Source organism: Leptidea sinapis, chromosome 27 (genome assembly GCF_905404315.1).
Source record: "Leptidea sinapis chromosome 27, ilLepSina1.1, whole genome shotgun sequence".
Taxonomy (NCBI): domain Eukaryota; kingdom Metazoa; phylum Arthropoda; class Insecta; order Lepidoptera; family Pieridae; genus Leptidea; species Leptidea sinapis.
In genome coordinates, this window is record NC_066291.1 from 9,302,372 (window position 1) to 9,321,338 (window position 18,967).

The 18,967-nt window shown below is 33.7% G+C and overlaps 1 protein-coding gene across 1 annotated transcript; it reads left to right on the forward strand.

The window, feature by feature from the left end:
- Positions 1 to 492: 492 nt before the first annotated feature.
- LOC126972708 (serine/threonine-protein phosphatase 1 regulatory subunit 10) lies at positions 493 to 17,598 on the forward strand. The gene is made up of 5 exons (XM_050819609.1): positions 493 to 973; positions 3,516 to 3,613; positions 3,694 to 3,968; positions 4,861 to 6,036; positions 15,788 to 17,598. Exons 1-5 carry the CDS (start codon positions 971 to 973, stop codon positions 17,248 to 17,250), a joined length of 3,015 nt encoding a protein of 1,004 aa, XP_050675566.1. The 5' UTR covers positions 493 to 970; the 3' UTR covers positions 17,251 to 17,598.
- The last annotated feature ends 1,369 nt before the right edge of the window (positions 17,599 to 18,967 follow it).

The window sequence follows — 18,967 nt, forward strand, 5'->3', positions numbered from 1 at the left end:
TTGCGACAAAAATACAAAAGCCCTCATGTCATCGGTTGGTGATTAACTTGTGAATGTTTCGCGAATAGTATTATTGAAATTTTATTGTTTTCAAACATATTTGGTGTGAGATTCACTTTTTAAATTAGTGCGTAGCATAAATACATGGTCGGATTTGGTACGGCCAGACCATCAATTGGTCCAGTGTCTGCCTTGCACCATTAGTTCAGTGTTGTACTCGATATTTCAATAATAATTTTGTGCGATGAACAATGTAACGTACCATTAAATATGGTCCGATACCGGACCGCGTCCTATGTTTCATCTGACTATATCCGACCATGTGTTTAGGCTATTTATTATATTTTGGGTTGGCAGTACTGGTAGAATATACTATTTATGGTTTTGGCCTAAAGGTCTACATACCAAGTCATAAACTCAAAAAAAAAACTATTTATGGTTCCGGCTTCCGGTCTATGATACGCTTTCTAAATTTCGATTAGAATCCATTAATTTCATTTCATTCTTCTGCGGCGCATCTCCTTTGAAAGACGTTGCTTGAATGCGCTGTTTGTATTGCCAATTTGTCCGGGGTTTCCATATATTTTGTTTTCAAATCGAAGGCACTCTCTTATTTACTATAATAACATTTAAAAAGAGATTCTAGAAGAATCACGTCTTGTGCATATTATGAACTCTATCGATAGGCGTATCATTGTTTTATTAGACTTTATACCTTTCACCTTGATTGCATAATTAGTAATATTTAGTGAATTCTCTTATTTAACACTTATACTTTTATTACTGTGTAAGAACTAAGTATATAGACAGGATATATCTAAGTTGTGGTTGATTGCGTGTTTAAATTGAAAACTGGGATTATGGCGAAACGCCATTTTGTGGCTAGTTCAAGGCGTGGCATTCGCAATTGACACGTCATTGTGTTACTTGAAACGAATGTAATTCCTGTATCCTTCATTGCAATAGCATAATGGTAAGTCTTTAGATTCAAAGTATTTCTAAAAATATTATTAAGACAATCGTGCCTGTTTCAAAATACTTCAATGACCTCGTGCGTGTTATTCAGGTGACGGCTTAAGGTTAATATTCAATTATTTTAGGAGACAGATTGTCTTGTATTATTTATTTTTGCATACAATTCCATTTCAACACTATTAAATAATATTCCTAGCTTCTACGTGATTATTTCATATTTTGTAGATTACTAAGGGACATGATACGCCATTTTGTTTTAACATGCTATAAGTATGTACTATGTATAAGTACGTAGTACGTATCAATCCACTCTCAGTTAACCCAGTTTGTAAAACCTGTACCTGTATTAGTCTGCATGTTCAACCAGTTAAATTTTTACTAATATACAGTGTTTATATACATTACATTACGTATAGGTGCTTCATACTCCGTTAATGAGCCTTAAAGAGCCGTAAAGATAGATACAGTTTGTAAGTCCAAATGTAGGTTCCAATACAAAAGTATACTGTGTATCTTCATATATTTTATAAAGATCTACCATCAGATGTTATACAGATTTAACCCTTCGTTATACATTTAATTTTAAATACTATTTTAGATATGGTGTAGGGGCTCATTTATCTGCAATGAAACCCCTTTTTTTGGGTCAATTTACCATGCAGTGTTGGCCATTTACTCCAACCAGCAAAGCTCCTTTTAGGTCAGACCATTAGGATGTTTGCAGACTTCTCAGAACAACCCTATATTTTCAAAGGTGGCCTGGTTAGCTACTCTTACACATCTTCCATAATCTGGATATAATCTTTGAACATGAATATGTTAATAATTTGCCACCAACATGAGTGTGAGCTGCTTTACATACTTACATGTTTCTATATTTAAAATTTACTAATTTTACTTTTCTTCCAATTTAATTCTCGCCTTAATACATAATAATTTGTATGCAAGAATTTTAATAATTTTGAAAAAAGTTTGTGAAATAGGTTGCTTTGAACATAGAATGGCAGTCTACAATATAAAATATGCAAAAATGTTTTTATATTATAATATAGTAGAAACTGATTGTGTGCAGAAAAATGTTATTTTTTTACTACAAAACCTCTTAAGATTTACTATACTTATTTGTTTATAAATCATATTAATTTCTGCATTGATATAATTTATCTCATTGTGCTATAGCTTCTTGTTTTTATTTAATCTAGAACTAGATAAAGTAGTTTTCTATCTACTTGCTGGCCAGTGATGGTGGGCTCCTAAAATATTTATTCTTATTTAACACTTGTGAATATATAAAATATTTATATATACATAGGTACTGTTATTTGTATAGAACTTACTGTGGGCACTGATCATGGATGGGCTGAAATGTTACCACTTGCAGCAGGTATCATAAGTTATGGGGAATCCTAAAACCTGTAGCATGCTTATTTCAAACTCTTGCTGGAACTCCAGTATCACAAATCTGTAAAGATGTTTAAGGACTAGAGTAGTGTATAAAGATGTCTGAAGAACAAACCTACCTTTGATTCTACTAAATAAAAAAATCTGTTTCTTAAAAAGAAACTTGATTGAGTGGAGATTTAGGATTACATACCTGTTGTGTATACATGCATTGAGCAGGAAACTTACTAATTAGGAAACCAATAGGTGTGGTTAACCTAAATTTTGAATGTCCGTTTGACAAAATTGCCCACCAATGCCTTAATATTTGATCACCTGGGTGTCTGCTCTGTTGGATAAAGTACTATGTAACATCCTCTCTTATCACAAAAAAGAGGAGTAAGGGGAGAGGTCAAAATGAGCAACAAGTAGTAATGGCTGTATGCTCTTAACTCCAAAGAGCACTAGATTTCAGCACACAGATTTTAGCACTAGAGCTAGTGCTGTGGACTGGCTTTGAAGCTTGTTTTGCTCTTTTAATGAGTCTTTAGCTTTGCTGTATTTTACAGGTTATCTTGAAATGGGTTTTCTTAATTTTAGATTCATTCTCAGAGTGTTAAATTGAACTTGACTCTGTGACCTTTTAAATTGTACTGTTATTAAAACTCAATGGTGATACTAAGCTACAAGAATTTTTTTTATCATTATTTATATTATTATATTTACTGTGTCATTTATATTTGCTCTTTTCTTCTTTGCTCCACTCATTTTTACATATTCTTATTATATTATGCAAAATATTACCACTGGTACTGCATTTTTAGATAAAAATACCTTAAAAACACAGACATTTGAAGAATTCTATGCAAAACTTATCTACAATTATTTTACCTGAGTTACTGCCACAGTTTAAATTCATAGTATGCATGTATTATTGATGTCAATAAATTCACTAATAAAAAACTACTGAAAAATTAATATAAACTTAATTTGAAATATTTACATTTTGAGTATGTTAATTATTCTTTCAAACAGTTTGAAACTATAAAGTTGTTCTTAAGCTATCCTTTGTTTTATTTGTAATCTTTGGATGCTTTGATATTAATATAATTTTTGTTCATTCATAGTTCTAGATTCTAACAATGCCATTATTGTTACAGCCACGAATTGAACCTATAAGGTTGCTGAACTGCTTAAGTGTGCTTCTATCACCTACAGGAGGCATTAAAAACAAAGATGTCATATATCCGTTGTCTGGGTAAATTATTTTCATTTAACATATGTATTTAACTTATGTTTATCACTAGGGACTTATCTCATAAGGGTTTTTAATTTCAGATTAATGACAAAATACTCAAAGAAGCTTGTGTCTAAGTGTATATATATTCAAATTTTAAAATGCACTGACCTTGATCTCCTATCATTATTCATGGGTTGTGGAGGTTGGCGTTTAGTTCATACCTGGCTGACTGAAAGTATAGTGGCCAAAAACTGGCCTCTTGTTCGTGAGTTGTTGGAATTATTACTATTATGTCCAGTTGATATTGAGACACTAAAAACGAACAACAACCCAAAGCTGGTAAAAGAGTTATCAAAAGATGACAATCATTTTGGTGAGTAAATTGACATTACAACGATGAGTTGTAGTTATTATGTATTAGCTTGCTGCCTGATGTTGAGGACAGCAGCTTATGCCATGTCTTCATCTGGTGTGATCATATGTAGCCTATAATTATTATCTAGTAATCATACTTGGCAATCACAAATTATCAAGTTAATATGTTAATTCATGTTTAATAATTTTACCACCATTAGAATTTCAATAACTGATCTATGGAAGATTTACAGCCATTTTCAATAATGTTTCTCTAGTTAGGAATAAATTGCTATCAGCTTTTACAGCCGTTTTCAATAACCTATCTACCCTTAGTTTAACTTACGGATACATTGCTGTCACCGTTTAATGTTAAGATCTTATCTATCCATAGTTAAGTCCAATATACTTATAGTAGTACTAGTAAGTTGAAGTAAGGATAGATAGGTTATTGAAAACAGCCATTAATGAAAAGATCTTATCTGTCCATGGTTATGTCCAGTATAATTTGTTACTAGTTATAGTCCAATGCACTCTGTCAATAGGTTATTGAAATGTAAGTAAGTGTAAATGGATAGATTTGCCCACATCTAGTAAGTTATATATTGTTTAACTTACTAGAATATATATATAGATGGTTATTGAAAATTACCATTAGGTATGATCTCTTATCAACACTTCTTTTGGATGACATAATGTATTTTTTCCATTGGTATTCATATGAATGTGACTAATACGCAATTTCAGCACTATTCGTAATTTTTAAATTTGTAAGTGAAGGTTGACATTGAAATGTAGACTTGAAATCTAAATAACTAGTAGTAATATTATTATCTAGAAGCCTTAATATAATAATTAAAAATCAGTTACATCATTAATGTTTAGTTATTTTCTCAAATTTTTCTTTTTAGATATCAGAGTGCTTGCTTCAAAATTGGTAGAGCAGTGGTTGAAAATTGTCAAAGGAGAACAAGTCACACCAATTGTAATATCAGATATACCACAAATCATTGCAAATGCTCAGTGTGAAATAAAGTCTGATGTTGTTTTACCAATTCAAAGTGAAGCTTTGACAGCTACAATTAAGTTAGAAAATGACAAAGATTGTGAAATTGTTGAAAATGGGATAGTTCTAAATGAAAATAAATTAACAGATCAAAATTTAAGTGAACAAACACGAATAAAGACTAATGATGAGAATATTGAATTAAAAAGTGAAAATAAAAATGAAGAAAAAGACTTGGAAGTGATACCAATTCTAAAATTAAGTCTAAAAAACGGGACTCAAATTATATCGCAAGTTGACCCAGAAAAGAAAAAGGACATTTCAGAGTCAAAGGATAAATCTTCAGAAAAGCATAAAAGTAAAAGTAAAGAGAAGGATAGTAAGAAAAGTAGTAGTAGTTCATCAAAATCTAGTTCTTCCAAACATTCAAATAAACCTTCATCATCAAGTGATAAAAGTAAACAAAGTTCAAGTAAACATAATGACAGCAAAGAGAAATCTAGGGATAAAGATAAGGATAAACACAGACATTCATCAGATAGTTCTAAGTCTAAACATAGTAGAAGTAGTAGTAGCAGTAGCAGCAGCAGCACTAAGAAATCAAATTCATCCTCCAGTAGCAAATCTAAAGATGAAAAAAAGGTTAAAGAGGCTTCAGATAAAGATACAAATAAAGTTGAGGATAAATTACCTAAACAAACTCCAGACAAAGTAGAAGAGAAACAAATACCTTCTATCCAGAAACTAGGCAAAATTCCTAAACTTAGTGATCAGAAAAAAGAAAAGCCTTCCATATCAATAGAAGTGAGAAAACCAGAAGACCCTAAGCCTAAAACAGTTAAAACTTTTCATTCAAGGTTTAGAAAGCATGGGTTGGAAGAGGAAATAAAACCACCACCATCTAGGGCTTCATTACTGAATAAGAAACCGCTTCCTCCTTTACCACCTACTGTTTCCATTCCAAAGAGATCTTCACCTGTTCATAATGATTCACCACCAGAAAAGAAACCTAAAACATTAGAAATTAATAAAATTGAAGAAAAACCTGGTTCTATAAAACTGATTCCTGCTAAACCTAAACGTGAGTGTAATATCTATTTTAACATTTTTAATTATATACTAATATATTTTACTTTTACAGGAAATATTGACCATCGCAATCCTCCGATATTCACATGTGACAGTGTCAGTTTTGTGTTTAATGTGTGTTGTGGTAAGTCTAAAATGTATAACTTGGCTGGTTATATCTTGTGTGTACTATATTTGTTTTTTAAAATAAATGGTGAACTAATAACATTCTTTCGTTGAGAAATCGTACCTGATCTGTTCAAAGAGCCTGAGTACATGATGTGTGAACAAGTCGTCGTTTCGTGGAAGCACCTGAAGCACCAACGAGCCACTGAAGGACGCAGTTGCACCAGATGCTTCGTATTTCTGTTGGTACTACTACTGCAGTAAAACTCTAGAAGTGAATAATATACTATAACTTTGTACTAAATAACATCTTATCTTTGGTTCAGATTAGCAGATGGACTTCTTCAAAACTCGTGGACATTTCGGCTAAATGTTCTACACAAATTTGTAGGGATAGGATACATAATACATATTCATTAAAACTACCAAGGCAGAATTAATATTAGTTAGTTTTAGTTATTTCAATGCTAGATTTACTGCGAAGTTAATCCCACAATAATGCATGTTACAAATACATTAATATTTTTTTAATTTAATCCCAATTTGGGTAGTGGTAAAAAAAAATATATGTACATTAGTATAGATCAAAACATGAGTTTTGTTCAAAGCAATTGTTCATTTTATAAATTCAATTTGAGTTATTATATTGTGATAACGCCGTTTTAGTTCTTTTTAGCCTAGAAATATATCGTGAACGTAAAATACTGATTAGGATGGGAAATATTTTCCAAAATTTATGAACGATGCGGGTCGCGAAACCGCGACCTCACAGATTCCGTCCGAGCGCTCTTACCAACTGGGCCAACCGTTGGAGTGACGTTTGGTTCATAAAATCTTAGTATGTCTTGTTCAACTTTCAAGTTGTGGCTTTATCTACAGGACCTACTTTACAGTTGATAACCTGCCAATTATTGGGGTTGAGCACGTTAATAATTAACTTAATTATCATAACACAGGCAAACTACAGGCCTATAGCTATTACCTCCCTGCTCTCCGTAAATCATGGAGAGCATAATTAACCGCCGGCTCTTGGTATATACCTAGAGGGTCACCAGTTAATCAATGACCGACAGTACGGCTTTCGCCATGGTCGGTCTGCAGGTGATCTTCAGGTCCGGCCACATACGGAGTATTGCTGTCATCTCTGGTCTGGCGCACCCCAGTATCAGCTCGATCCATTTGACCGCGTGCAACGCTGAGCAGCTCGAATTGTCGGGGACCCAGTGCTCTGTGAACGGCTGGATCACTTGGCGTTGCGTAGAGACATCGCTTGATTGTGTGTCCTCTACCGCATTTATCATGGGGAGTGTTCCGAAGAGCTGTTTCAGTTGATTCCTGCCGCCGAATTCTACCTTCGCACGACACGCCACAAGTTAGGATATCATCCCCACCATCTGGATGTGTGGCGGTCCTCCACAGTGCGGTTTTCAAGGAGCTTTCTTCCACGTTCTACAAAGCTGTGGAATGAACTTCCTTGTGCGCTGTTTCCGGGACGATACGACATGGGTACCTTCAAAAAAGCGCGTACACCTTCCTTAAAGGCCGGCAACGCTCCTGTGATTCCTCTGGTGTTGCAAGATAATGTGGGCGGCGGTGATCACTTAACACCAGGTGCCCCGTACGCTCGTTTGTCCTCCTTTTCCATAAAAAAAATGTTATCAGTAATTGCATATTAGGAAGATTTATGTCGAACTTTCAACTCTAAACAATTTGTTTACTGTGCAATTTTTGGGGTTGAGCAGGCTGTCAACTGTTAAGTAGATCACAGAGCCACAACTTTAGTTGATCAAGACATACCAATATTTACGAACCATACGTCACTTGAATTTAATTTGCATAATATTCTCTTTTTGTAATTAGTGTAATAAATTGGTAAGAAGGCAATTATTTTTTAATATAGCAAAGCACGTCTGCAAAGAAAAAGTAAAGAAAAGACATTCATGGCAATTATGTTTATTTCCAGTTATATGAATGTGCACATCTTTAGTTAAAACAGCTTACCATATATTATATAATATATAACACAGTACCTAACATTCCTGTGAGCACCTAAATGTTAACTCTAGTCACCTTACGCCCAAGGACTTTGATACAAACAAAAACCCTTACTCTGCAGGTCGAGCATTAAATATATAAATAAGCCAACATGAAAAATTTTAGACTTATGCCAGAAATGCTTGAGAAACCCTCATCAGCAGTATGTTTCTGAAATTTATGATGGTCACCTTATGAAATTGATTCATTCCAAAATAAATGGAAGGCCTCACTACATTTTTTGTGGTACCCAGAAGAGCAAATCCTTGGACACATACATATACAATAAAAGATAGACCTGGATATTAATTCTTCAGTTAGCTTTTCGGTTTTGTACTTCTACTATTAAAAATAGGGTTAGTCAGTTCCGCAAAAATACTTGGAATCGATTTTGGTAGCCACCTAGGATTTTATAACCAACTAGCCCGCGACGTCCGTGTGGACGCTATAAGCATCAAAAATAATGTCTGCATCGTGACATGTTTTCCCGACCTCTTGTTAATATTTGTGCAAAATTAGAATTAAATTAATTCAGTAGTAGTTGCATTTAGGCCGAACATACATTCGGGCAAAAATTCTATAAAGAATATTTTTGGATTTGGAATTGTTTCTGGAACTACTAAACGCAAGTATTCTTTACAAAAGGTACAGTTCTTTGTTACTGATTTTATTATAATATGTGTAGACAATTTAAAACGAGTTAGACCTAAAATTATTAATTTGAAAATAAACCTTTCCAATTATGAAGTCTATTGCTCTACGTACCTATATAATATGTAGTATGTTTTCAATTCCTGTATGCACTGAGGAAGCCGTGAGGTTGGACATGTCATAAGGAAAACAGACTGCTTTGATGATGGGATATACTTGATGAACACAGATGAGCTACCTTTGTAAGAACCTACGAAACAAACCTGAACTGTCTCTTCTTGAGTAATAAATATCAAAGCTCACGCGGTCTGTCATTCTATGTACATTGGCACTAGTAAAAGGGAAACTAATTGCATAATTCTGCTAACAACGGATATAGACCATCAAAATAATGAGTATGTAGACTTAAGGTCTCTACTATTTTTTTGGCGCGGTATTTATTAGTAGGTATAATATATTCCATTACGTAGGTACATATGTTGGTAGAAACCACACATAAATTCGGTAGGTAGGTATTTACTAACCTTCAAACAGTAGGAAGGTTGTCTTTATTATTGGTCTTCGGGACTACATAATTGCTATTTGTTCATTCATCCGCTTTAGTAGCGACATGGTGAAGGGAGAATGTAGAAATCTCTTGTTTATAAACAATTATTATTTATATATAAACATATAATTATTATCACCACCGATTATGAGGGCTGCCTATTGTTGAGTGAGAAGAAACTACGAGAAACTCGACAGTAATAACTGTAGATATAAATAGTAGGTATGTTTAGGTTTGTAGGTTATTTTATGATAGAAAATAGATCAATAATGTAGGTATAAAAAATAATAGACGAGAATCTAGAAATATTAATCACGAAGTCCGTGCGTCGCAGCTCTATCTAAATAATAATCAAATTCTTATCAAGGCTTCTAGTAGGTAATGTCTATATTTCAAAAGCCAAATCAGTGTGTAAACAGCACCCTATTCATCATTAGATTTATAAAAAAAAACTGGTCATACATTTAGTGTGGCGCAAATGTGGTTTACTAAATTGGTGTTAGTTTTATATCCAATATTCACAGTATAACTACGTATGCAAACTACAGATACCTACTTATTTTTATGAAACCACATAGGACTTATACGCATATTTTTTGATGCCGATACTAGCATACATATGTAATTTTTTTGTTTATAGTTTCACACAATTAAAATAATAGTGTTCAAGTAGGTACTTGTAATAGAAAGGCTTTATAAATTACGTTTATTTATTTTATTTACAAATACTTATTTTTTTGTTTGTTTATTTCAATTGCATCGGAAGCTTGATATTTAACGCTAAAAAAATATTCGTCTAGACAAGAGTTTCTAAACAAAACACATAGGTAGAGAGCTACCTACGTACACGTTTGTATTACTAAGAAAGTCTATGTATGTATGTATTTGTTGCACGTGAGGAAGAAAGAACCAAACATTACATTTCTTTGCTTCTGCTTCGTGTTCTGGCTGCTGCCTGCGACGTATTCCGTGTGGATACTGGTAGAGCAGCAATAATACTATGCCTGTATCTACCCTGTTAAAATAATATGTTGTCTCGAGCTCATGTAAAATTCATGCAAAATAACAAATGTGCTCAGTAGTTTCGTTTTGCCCGTACGATTTTATTTTGTATAGATAGGGTACTTGATGTATATGATAAGGATAACGAATTCGAGTTATCGAGAAACCATTGTAATTATTATGTTTGCCGACTGCTATATCCCAACTACGTCTCAAATGAAGACTATTACAAAAGCACCCATCTTCCAATCGTACATTCATGTATATATTTTCTAATTTTACTTTACACAATCCGCGGAACTTTAAACTTCACATGCTGTAAGACATTCTTGCAATGCATGAATTTCAGTGGTTAGAAGTGAGCAAAGAATGAAGTATTTCCGCGTTCGGCTCCAACTTCTAAAGTTCGTTATCCATTGCTAGTATTATATACAACACGCTTTACGAGTGCTGACAATTGCATTGCAAAAAGAAACTAATTTCTGTTATTGTGTATATAGGTGTCCATTTTTTTTTGAGTTAGTCAAAACTGCATTTAAGCAGGTACAAAACCCTGCCAAAATAAGCCGTTGATTTCTAAGCCGATCCATGCTAAAACTTGTTTCAAGCATGTCTCATCTACTTTTATAAGTAGATATCTGTTTTTAACCGCCTTTTGTTTTATTATATTTATTTTTCTTATATTTATATTTCTCAATCATTACATGGTATTTAATCATTCTAGAAAAATCACTCAAAACGCCTGCCTGTATTAGCTAATCTTCTAAACGGCTGGGCCTATTTTGATAGAACGCTGGTAGATATAATATCATGTTACATGTTCTAAGGAGCAACATAGGCTAATTAAACAAGGGGATCCGCGCTAAAGAAAGTTATGATGAATTAATAATATTATACTACTATATCGAGTGTATTATAGGGTTGTCGCAAGTAACTGCTAGTGTGGGATCAAAATCAGTAACTCAGTGAAACCATCATCCTCCCTGTGGTCTCATGGCTATCTTGTAATGTCATAAATGATTTCGAATACTGAATCATCTTTTGCTCACACAAGGTCAGTATTCCAGGAGCCGTCTAAACACGTATTATGTGTATTTTGTCTTTTTATGACTATTTATATCGTAATGGATACAATTGCTGGAATACGGACCTTCGTGTTAAAACTCAGCATGGCTGAAATTGGCGAGCATAGTTACGTCCGGTGCATATAGTAGTTAACCCACCTTAATTATGAGCCGTTGAAATAAATGACGTAATCGCTACAATGCAAGTACGAAACGGGTTTTTAAGTGTGGTGTACCGGTCATATATTTATTACATAAATACCAATTGCTATAGATTCACCGATATTTAATTAAAAAAATATATTTTTGTCAAATCCTGATTTAAAATATTAATCCGGGTGCCGCCCGAATAGGATTAGTTTAAGGGTATTTTTTATGGAACCCTAATTAATTTTTGATAAAAGTATCTTGTCTCGTTATAACAATATGGGGTACGTATTTGCAATCGAAAGTCCCGTCAAAATAGGTACAGCAGTTTCGGTGATCAGCCGGAAAAGATTTTGTGTATCGGGTAAAGATACCGTGAACATATTTAGACGTACCTACCATATTAGTAAAAAGATGTTACTTTGAATAATTACAAACACACAAAAGTATTTTTATATTATATCAAATATAGGTAGTTTTAAAGTAAAGATTTGCATTTTATATCATTTTCTCATTTGCATATGAGAAAAAGATATCTTCTATATCGAGATTCTATTACAAATAGCTTTATTGCTTGTTACGGATTCTTGTCCGAAAAGCAGCTTCCGGAAACATTTTCTCCGCTGTCTTCCTTCCGTTAGCGGCTGTGTTATAAACCGAAATAGCCGTTATAACATTAAATAATAAAACACAAAATGGCTGCCATGCAAATTAAAAAATGTTTTACAACCGTAAGTCAATGTACATTAAATGTTCTGAAACCCTGCGTGTGTTCGTAACAACTCGCACTTGTCTGTTTCTGTCGTGCGATTAAAATAATATGTATGTAGTAACTAGCTGACCCGGCAAACGTTGTTTTGCCATATAAAGTATAATTCACGCGATAGTTTTATAAGTAATAAAATATTGCCTATATTATATGTACATCATTTTGTTCTATTGTCAATAGTTTTTGCAGCAAAAATAGGTTTTCGATTTTACACCTTGTGTTACAAAATAGCAATTTTATTACGGATCCCTAATTTTGAAAAAAAATACATAGCCTATAGCCTTCCTCGATAAATGTACTACCCAACACTGAAAGAATCATTCAAATCGGACCAGTAGTACCAGAGATTAGCGCGTTCAAACAAACAAACAAACACTGCAGCTTTATATATTAGTATAGATTAACATTATTTCTTTTTTTACTAGAGGAATAATGATTCATGCTATGTATTTCTCATCGAATTTAATCTTTATTTTAATATAAATAGCTAATCAAAACAGTGGACGTCATTTATTTGATGGAAGCTTTAAATACAACATACTTACAAACATGTAGGTACTTGGGAGGTAATGAATTAAAAAGAATACTGAAGGTAGTATGAACTCGTCAAGGCCATTGAAAATCTACAAAGTAAATTAAAAAAAATCTGAAACGATAAACAGCATAGCAACTGTCTTGAACGCTGGAATTCTCTTGTTTTTCTTTTTTCTGATATTGGTTTACCCTGTCCTAATAGATTGTACATTTTCATGATTCACTCCGTCTATTCGTGTATAGGTTTTTGTCGGTCTGTAAGGAGTAATCTCGGAAATGATACTGATTTATATGGGATTATATTGGCAGTTAGCTAAATGGGATTCCGCGATATAAATAAAATCCACACTATTGCGATAAAATAATAATATATAGATTGTTATATGTAGGTTATATGAATGAAATCATCACGGGCGCGAGTTCGCACGCATATTATATTACAATATTTATGTATAGAACGTTCATCCCGCCGAGTTCATTGACTTGTGTGTCAGTATACTGCAAAGGCGACATTATTGCTTACGCCCACGGATTCTTGACCGCATATATTATCCGTTATTTTACGATAAAGAAACTTCCTTGTGTTCATCATTTTTGGTCCTTCTATTAATCGTTTTTGTTTTTTACAGATATATCCTGCTTTCCCGTTTATCTCCAAATTTTTTGTCATTCGACTATTGTTTTATGAGCAGCTATGATCAAATTTAACATACATATCTAATTTTAATATTAAACGTTTATATTTAACATTGAATCATGTTCACAATATGCTTCTTAAACCGAGTAGTCGCGAGTCTAATTAGCGCGGCCTTCTTTCGTTAGTGTGTATATTTCTATCTGTTATATTATACACACGTAAGTGTCATAAAACATCAATTCGTTTGCATCATTATATAACTTTTTGCTTCGATTGCAAACAATATTGATATGAGCTATGTTCTGAGTTGGTAACTAATTTACGTTACCCACCTAACTGCGTGAAATGAAATATAAATGAGAAAAAAACAAAAATTAGGTAATTAGTAAGTATAGAAAATTTAGACTGTTTGGAAATTTTTAAATTTGTCTGGAATGTAACGCTTTTAAAAACGATACAGTTAAATAGGTACACGCAGACCTCGGAAGTTACTCAATAAAAAAAAACACATCAGTTTTATCAACATAATAAGTACTTATTATTCATAACTTAGTTCGATGTGTAACACCTATTAAATGCTGTAGCACAGCATTCACAAAACCAAAACAACAACACGTTAGTAAAAACAAAAAATATGCTAATTTATGACATCATTTTTATTTGGTCACTTGTAAACTTTACCCATTATATCGGAATGTATCGATAGTGCTATTATTAGCTTGCAAGTTGTTATAAGGTCGGTTCATTCTGTTGAGGGGCGAATTTAAACTAGGTTCGACCTTACTGTGTGAAAGAAAGAGTAATCGAGATACTTGAGATTGCTAAGAGTTGTGGACATTTTAATTTTCTATTAATAATTTTGAAAATTGCATAATATCTATTATAGTTCATCGATTTACGAGTGACTGGGGCTTCAAATGTTTGAGCCTGAATTATAGGCAGCACAGCATTATGCATAACTCTAAAATCGAGTGAAGTTGCGTTGAATGCGTACAAATCTATTTATATGTGCATCTGCCAGTGATGAGTCCTATACAAATTGGTCCAGCCGTTTCGGAGATAAGCCGGAACATACACAGATAATTCTAATAATTTAATAGGTTTAGTTGTTTTGTTGGTGTAATAAAAGAAATAGCTGTTTTTAAGCGTGACTTATTCATTAATTTGATTTACATTACTCATCATTAAGTATACCGTGATGAAAAAAAACGTTTATTTATTTGTGTATTACCTTTTCCTTGAAATATTTAGTCGGATAAAATTTTATCTGCCAACCTTTATAATTATTATAAACCTTAATTATAAAGGGTATGTAATTATTTTAAATTTTTATTTCTGCATTTATACTATAGGTAGGTCTTGAAAATTCATATTAAAAGTTTAATTAAACGTGATTTATCCGTACATAATCTGAATAGGAGTTCTGCTAAAAATGTGTTATGTTTTTTTTCTCTTATTTCCAACAACAATTTTTAATATTTAGGTACCAACTTACCACCGAAGTTGTAACAAGTTCATGAAAGTACAAACTACCAAGAACGTAACGTGCTGCTTTGGACTTACAACGGAACACATTAATTATCGCAAGCCCTACTAGTCATGCCTGTCACGATGAGGTGATGCTGCCGTGGATGTCTCACCCTATTCTGCAATATCAGATTAAACATTTTATATTGACTACTTCAACTACATGTATACTACATTTTTGAAATTCGAAAATATGGCATTCACGTAATCTATATACTCATGAAAGAAGGAAATATCAAGAAGTTTAGTGACGTCATGAATATGATTCAGTTACATGATTATTTTATTTTGATTTCATGATTTATGTTTATGTCCGCGTTTGTTCCGTAGGTGAGGGCACACCGACTTATAAAAAAAAAGTGGGTTTGGTACTAGTGTGTACCGCATATCTACGCAACCAATAAATTCATTTTAATTTTTGAAAATAATATTCCCTTGTACTTAGGTAGTAAAAAATGAGGTACTTTTTTAAATATAATGAAAATATCAAACAAATAAAGTATTGCCTACTCTGTAATTTATTTTAATATTTACTATAAAACAAAAACAGCCAAGATTATACTTTTAGATTTACTTACTAGCTTAGTTATCTAGAATTTTAAGTCTTTACCATAAGCTGCAAAATTGGAGATGTCTTGATGGAGCTGTGTGTCCCCAAGCAGAGTGGTTTGACAAATAATAAGATTGATAATTCTATTTTCCTATATCTTTTTTTTTCTGTTTCAGCAATGGTTCTTCAAGAGAGTGACATGTTTATGGATGCTTTGAATGCATCTGCAACAAACAAAAAGGAACCAAAGAAAAGAAAAAGGCGCACGAGTGGTTCGAAAGATACTTCTCCTCCTCATACGCCAACTGCTCTATCAAGTCCGAACAGTGAAAGTAAATCCGTTCCGCCGCGATTTTACCAGGATACGTTAGATTCAGAAGAAAATAAAGAAAAATCACAAGACAAAAGTGAAGATGATATTGAAGATAAAGTTTCATCGAAAGCAAAGGAGGCAGATTGCGAAACAGAAAGTTTAGAACCGCATACTTTAACGATAAATGGTCTCAAAGGGGTTTTATGTTATCACAAAAGAAAGGGACCCAAGAAAAGCATCAAATGGAAGCCAGACTGCGAATTAGAAGAAGTACAATACTTTGAACTTGATGAAACTGAAAGAGTTAATGTTACGAAAACATTCACTGATATGAAATATTTAGAAAGGATACATGAAAGAGAAGCTTTCCAAAAGGGTCGGAATCTTAGTAATGATGATATAATGGAAGAAAAAACTAGCTGGAAACCACTAATGTTAGTAGATATAGAAGGTCAAATTACTGTTGAATATGGCAAAAATAGTAAAGAAAAAGATATTCAAGCAATACGACAAAAAGGAACCTTACAACCATTATATTTTCATAAGTCGATGATCCCAGACTCACCTCTTGAACCAGATGTTGAAACACATACCTATGTAGAACCAACAATAATCCCTTTAGAAGATGTAACAGGCAACCAGGACAATATAAGTGATTTTAGAAATATGCCATGGCCTGAACCTCGTGGTAATGCACCACCAAATTCAAGTAATAATGTAAGTGCTGCGCCAATATTTCCTCCAAACATGGCACCATTTCCTAACCAGTTCCCTGGAGCACAGTTTCCAGGATTGCCTAATTTTCCCGGAGTTCCGCCGATGATGCCTGGAGATTGGCCAAATGGAGTTCCGCCACTGATCCCAAATGGCATGCCAGGCCCAATGCCACCAGCTGGTATGCCTCCTGGACCAGTTTCTATGCCACCAGCAAATATGCCACCTGGCATGATGGTTCCTCCAGAAAATATGATGATGGGTCCAGACATGTTTGGAGGTCCAAACCAAATGTTTCCTATTCCACCCGACGGATTTAATATGCAACAAAATATGTTCCCAGACTTTAATATGGGTGGACCTCACGGTCCACCAGGTCCTGACGGATTTCCTGTACCAGGCAACTTCCGCGGCCCTATGAGAGGGCGTGGAGCCGGTGGGCATTGGAGAGGAAAGGCTGCTGGCAATTGGGATAACAGCACACAAAGAGGACGTGGTGGTGGCCGTGGCGGTGTTCGCAAAGCTGTTTGCATATATTTTCAAAGAAAAGGTTCGTGTAGACAGGGTGATAACTGTACTTTTTTGCACCCAGGAGTGAATTGCCCGTTTTAAATGTGTGTGATTAGGGAGTGTTGTAAAACATTATCGAACAAAAATGGTGTTAACTGTAATTTTGCGGCAATACTAGTACTACAATTTTGTGGCAGTCATTATATTATGTCAAAGGTAAAAAAACTATGAACTAGATAAGTGATCATAAGTAAATGTATCTGTACAGTAGTAGTATTTAGCTAGATCTATTTCAAGTTATTCCTATAGATTATGAATAAACATTAATAAACAAAGACTGCTTAGTGTAAAATATTTTTAAAGAACTGTAAATATTGTAAATTGTGTTTTACATAATATTTTGTTATACAAAGTAAAACAATTAAAACTTCCAGTATATATTTTTATAAAGATTTTCACTTAACCCTATACTATAATAGTACTATACCTCGGGTTGTAAAATTTGGGAAGGCAATATTGGTTTGAGTGGGTTTCTAGCACAAATTTTTGTTCCCGTTAAAAATTTGCAATAAAGTGAGCGCACGCGTTTATCTTCAGTGTATAGCAACATGAAGGATGGGAAGCGTGTCTGACGCTGACAATTTTTTATATCTGTGTAATTTTTTTAGGCAAAGAACATGTGATTACTTACATACTTTTGTCATTGAGTATTAAAATAAAAACTGTGCACGTAATATGGTAATATGCATGAATTTTAAAAATACTTAAATTAGATGTTTTTTAATCCTAAAAATTATCAAACATCAAATTATAGATAGAAACATTCTTATTCAATTAAAAAATAAATATTCTTTCCCGGAAATATATTTCGGCTATTCAAACGTGCTATTTTGCGCAGGGTTTCTGTGACGTCAGAGCCTATCCCAAGAATCTATATTGTGCTAATAATTGTATGGCTGGTTTTTTCCTTCGGTTATACTGCGAAAACTACTGAACCGATCAGAATAATTCCTGTACCATTTGATGCAGCGTGCTCCAGAAGATTGTAGTAAATAATATTATGTTGGTGATTACTTATTTAAAACTTATTTTTTTTATCTAGAAATGCCTATAAATTCGCAATACAACATATTCATCTAATTCATACAAGAGCGGGCGCGGGGTATTGTGGGGTCAGCAATTGGCTTTAAAAAATATAAACAAATTTGTAACAATACTGGTGAAATTTAATAACATTTTGTGATTTATAAAATAATTGACCACAGGCAAAAACTTACTTAAAAGTATTTTCTGGTGCCAGAGATACTTCGAAAAGTGCACTAGATAAAGTAAGAGTTCCAAGAGACACAACTATTCGAGCAAAGTGGTATAAACAGTAACCATTTGACCAAGTGCAACGCAGAGCTGCTCGAATTGTCGGGGACGCAGTGCTCTGTGAACCGCTAGATAACTTGGCGTTGCGTAGGGACGTCGCTTCATTGTGTGTTTTCGACCGCATTTATCACGGGGAGTGTTCCGAAGAGCTGTTTGATTATGGCATATACGTGTGGCGTTCCTCCACAGTGCGCTGTTCAAGGAGCTTTCTTCACGGAACTTTCGTACAACCAAGCTGTGAAATGAGCTTCCTTCTGCGGTGTTTCTAGGATGATACGACATGGGTACCTTCAGAAAAAGCGCGTTCACTTTTTTTAAAGGGCCGGCAACACTCTTGCGATACCTCTGGTATTGCAGGAGAATGTGGGTGGCTGTGATCATTTAACATCAGATAACCCTTACTCTCGTTTGTCCTCTCTTAAATACAAAAAAATCAATGAGAAGA

Excerpts from the sequence above, each read along its gene's own strand:
- LOC126972708 (XM_050819609.1), top strand. Across the intron at positions 3,614-3,693 it reads GTCATATATCCGTTGTCTGG|ATTAATGACAAAATACTCAA; the intron begins GTAAATTATTTT and ends TTTTAATTTCAG. Across the intron at positions 6,037-15,787 it reads GATTCCTGCTAAACCTAAAC|CAATGGTTCTTCAAGAGAGT; the intron begins GTGAGTGTAATA and ends TTTCTGTTTCAG.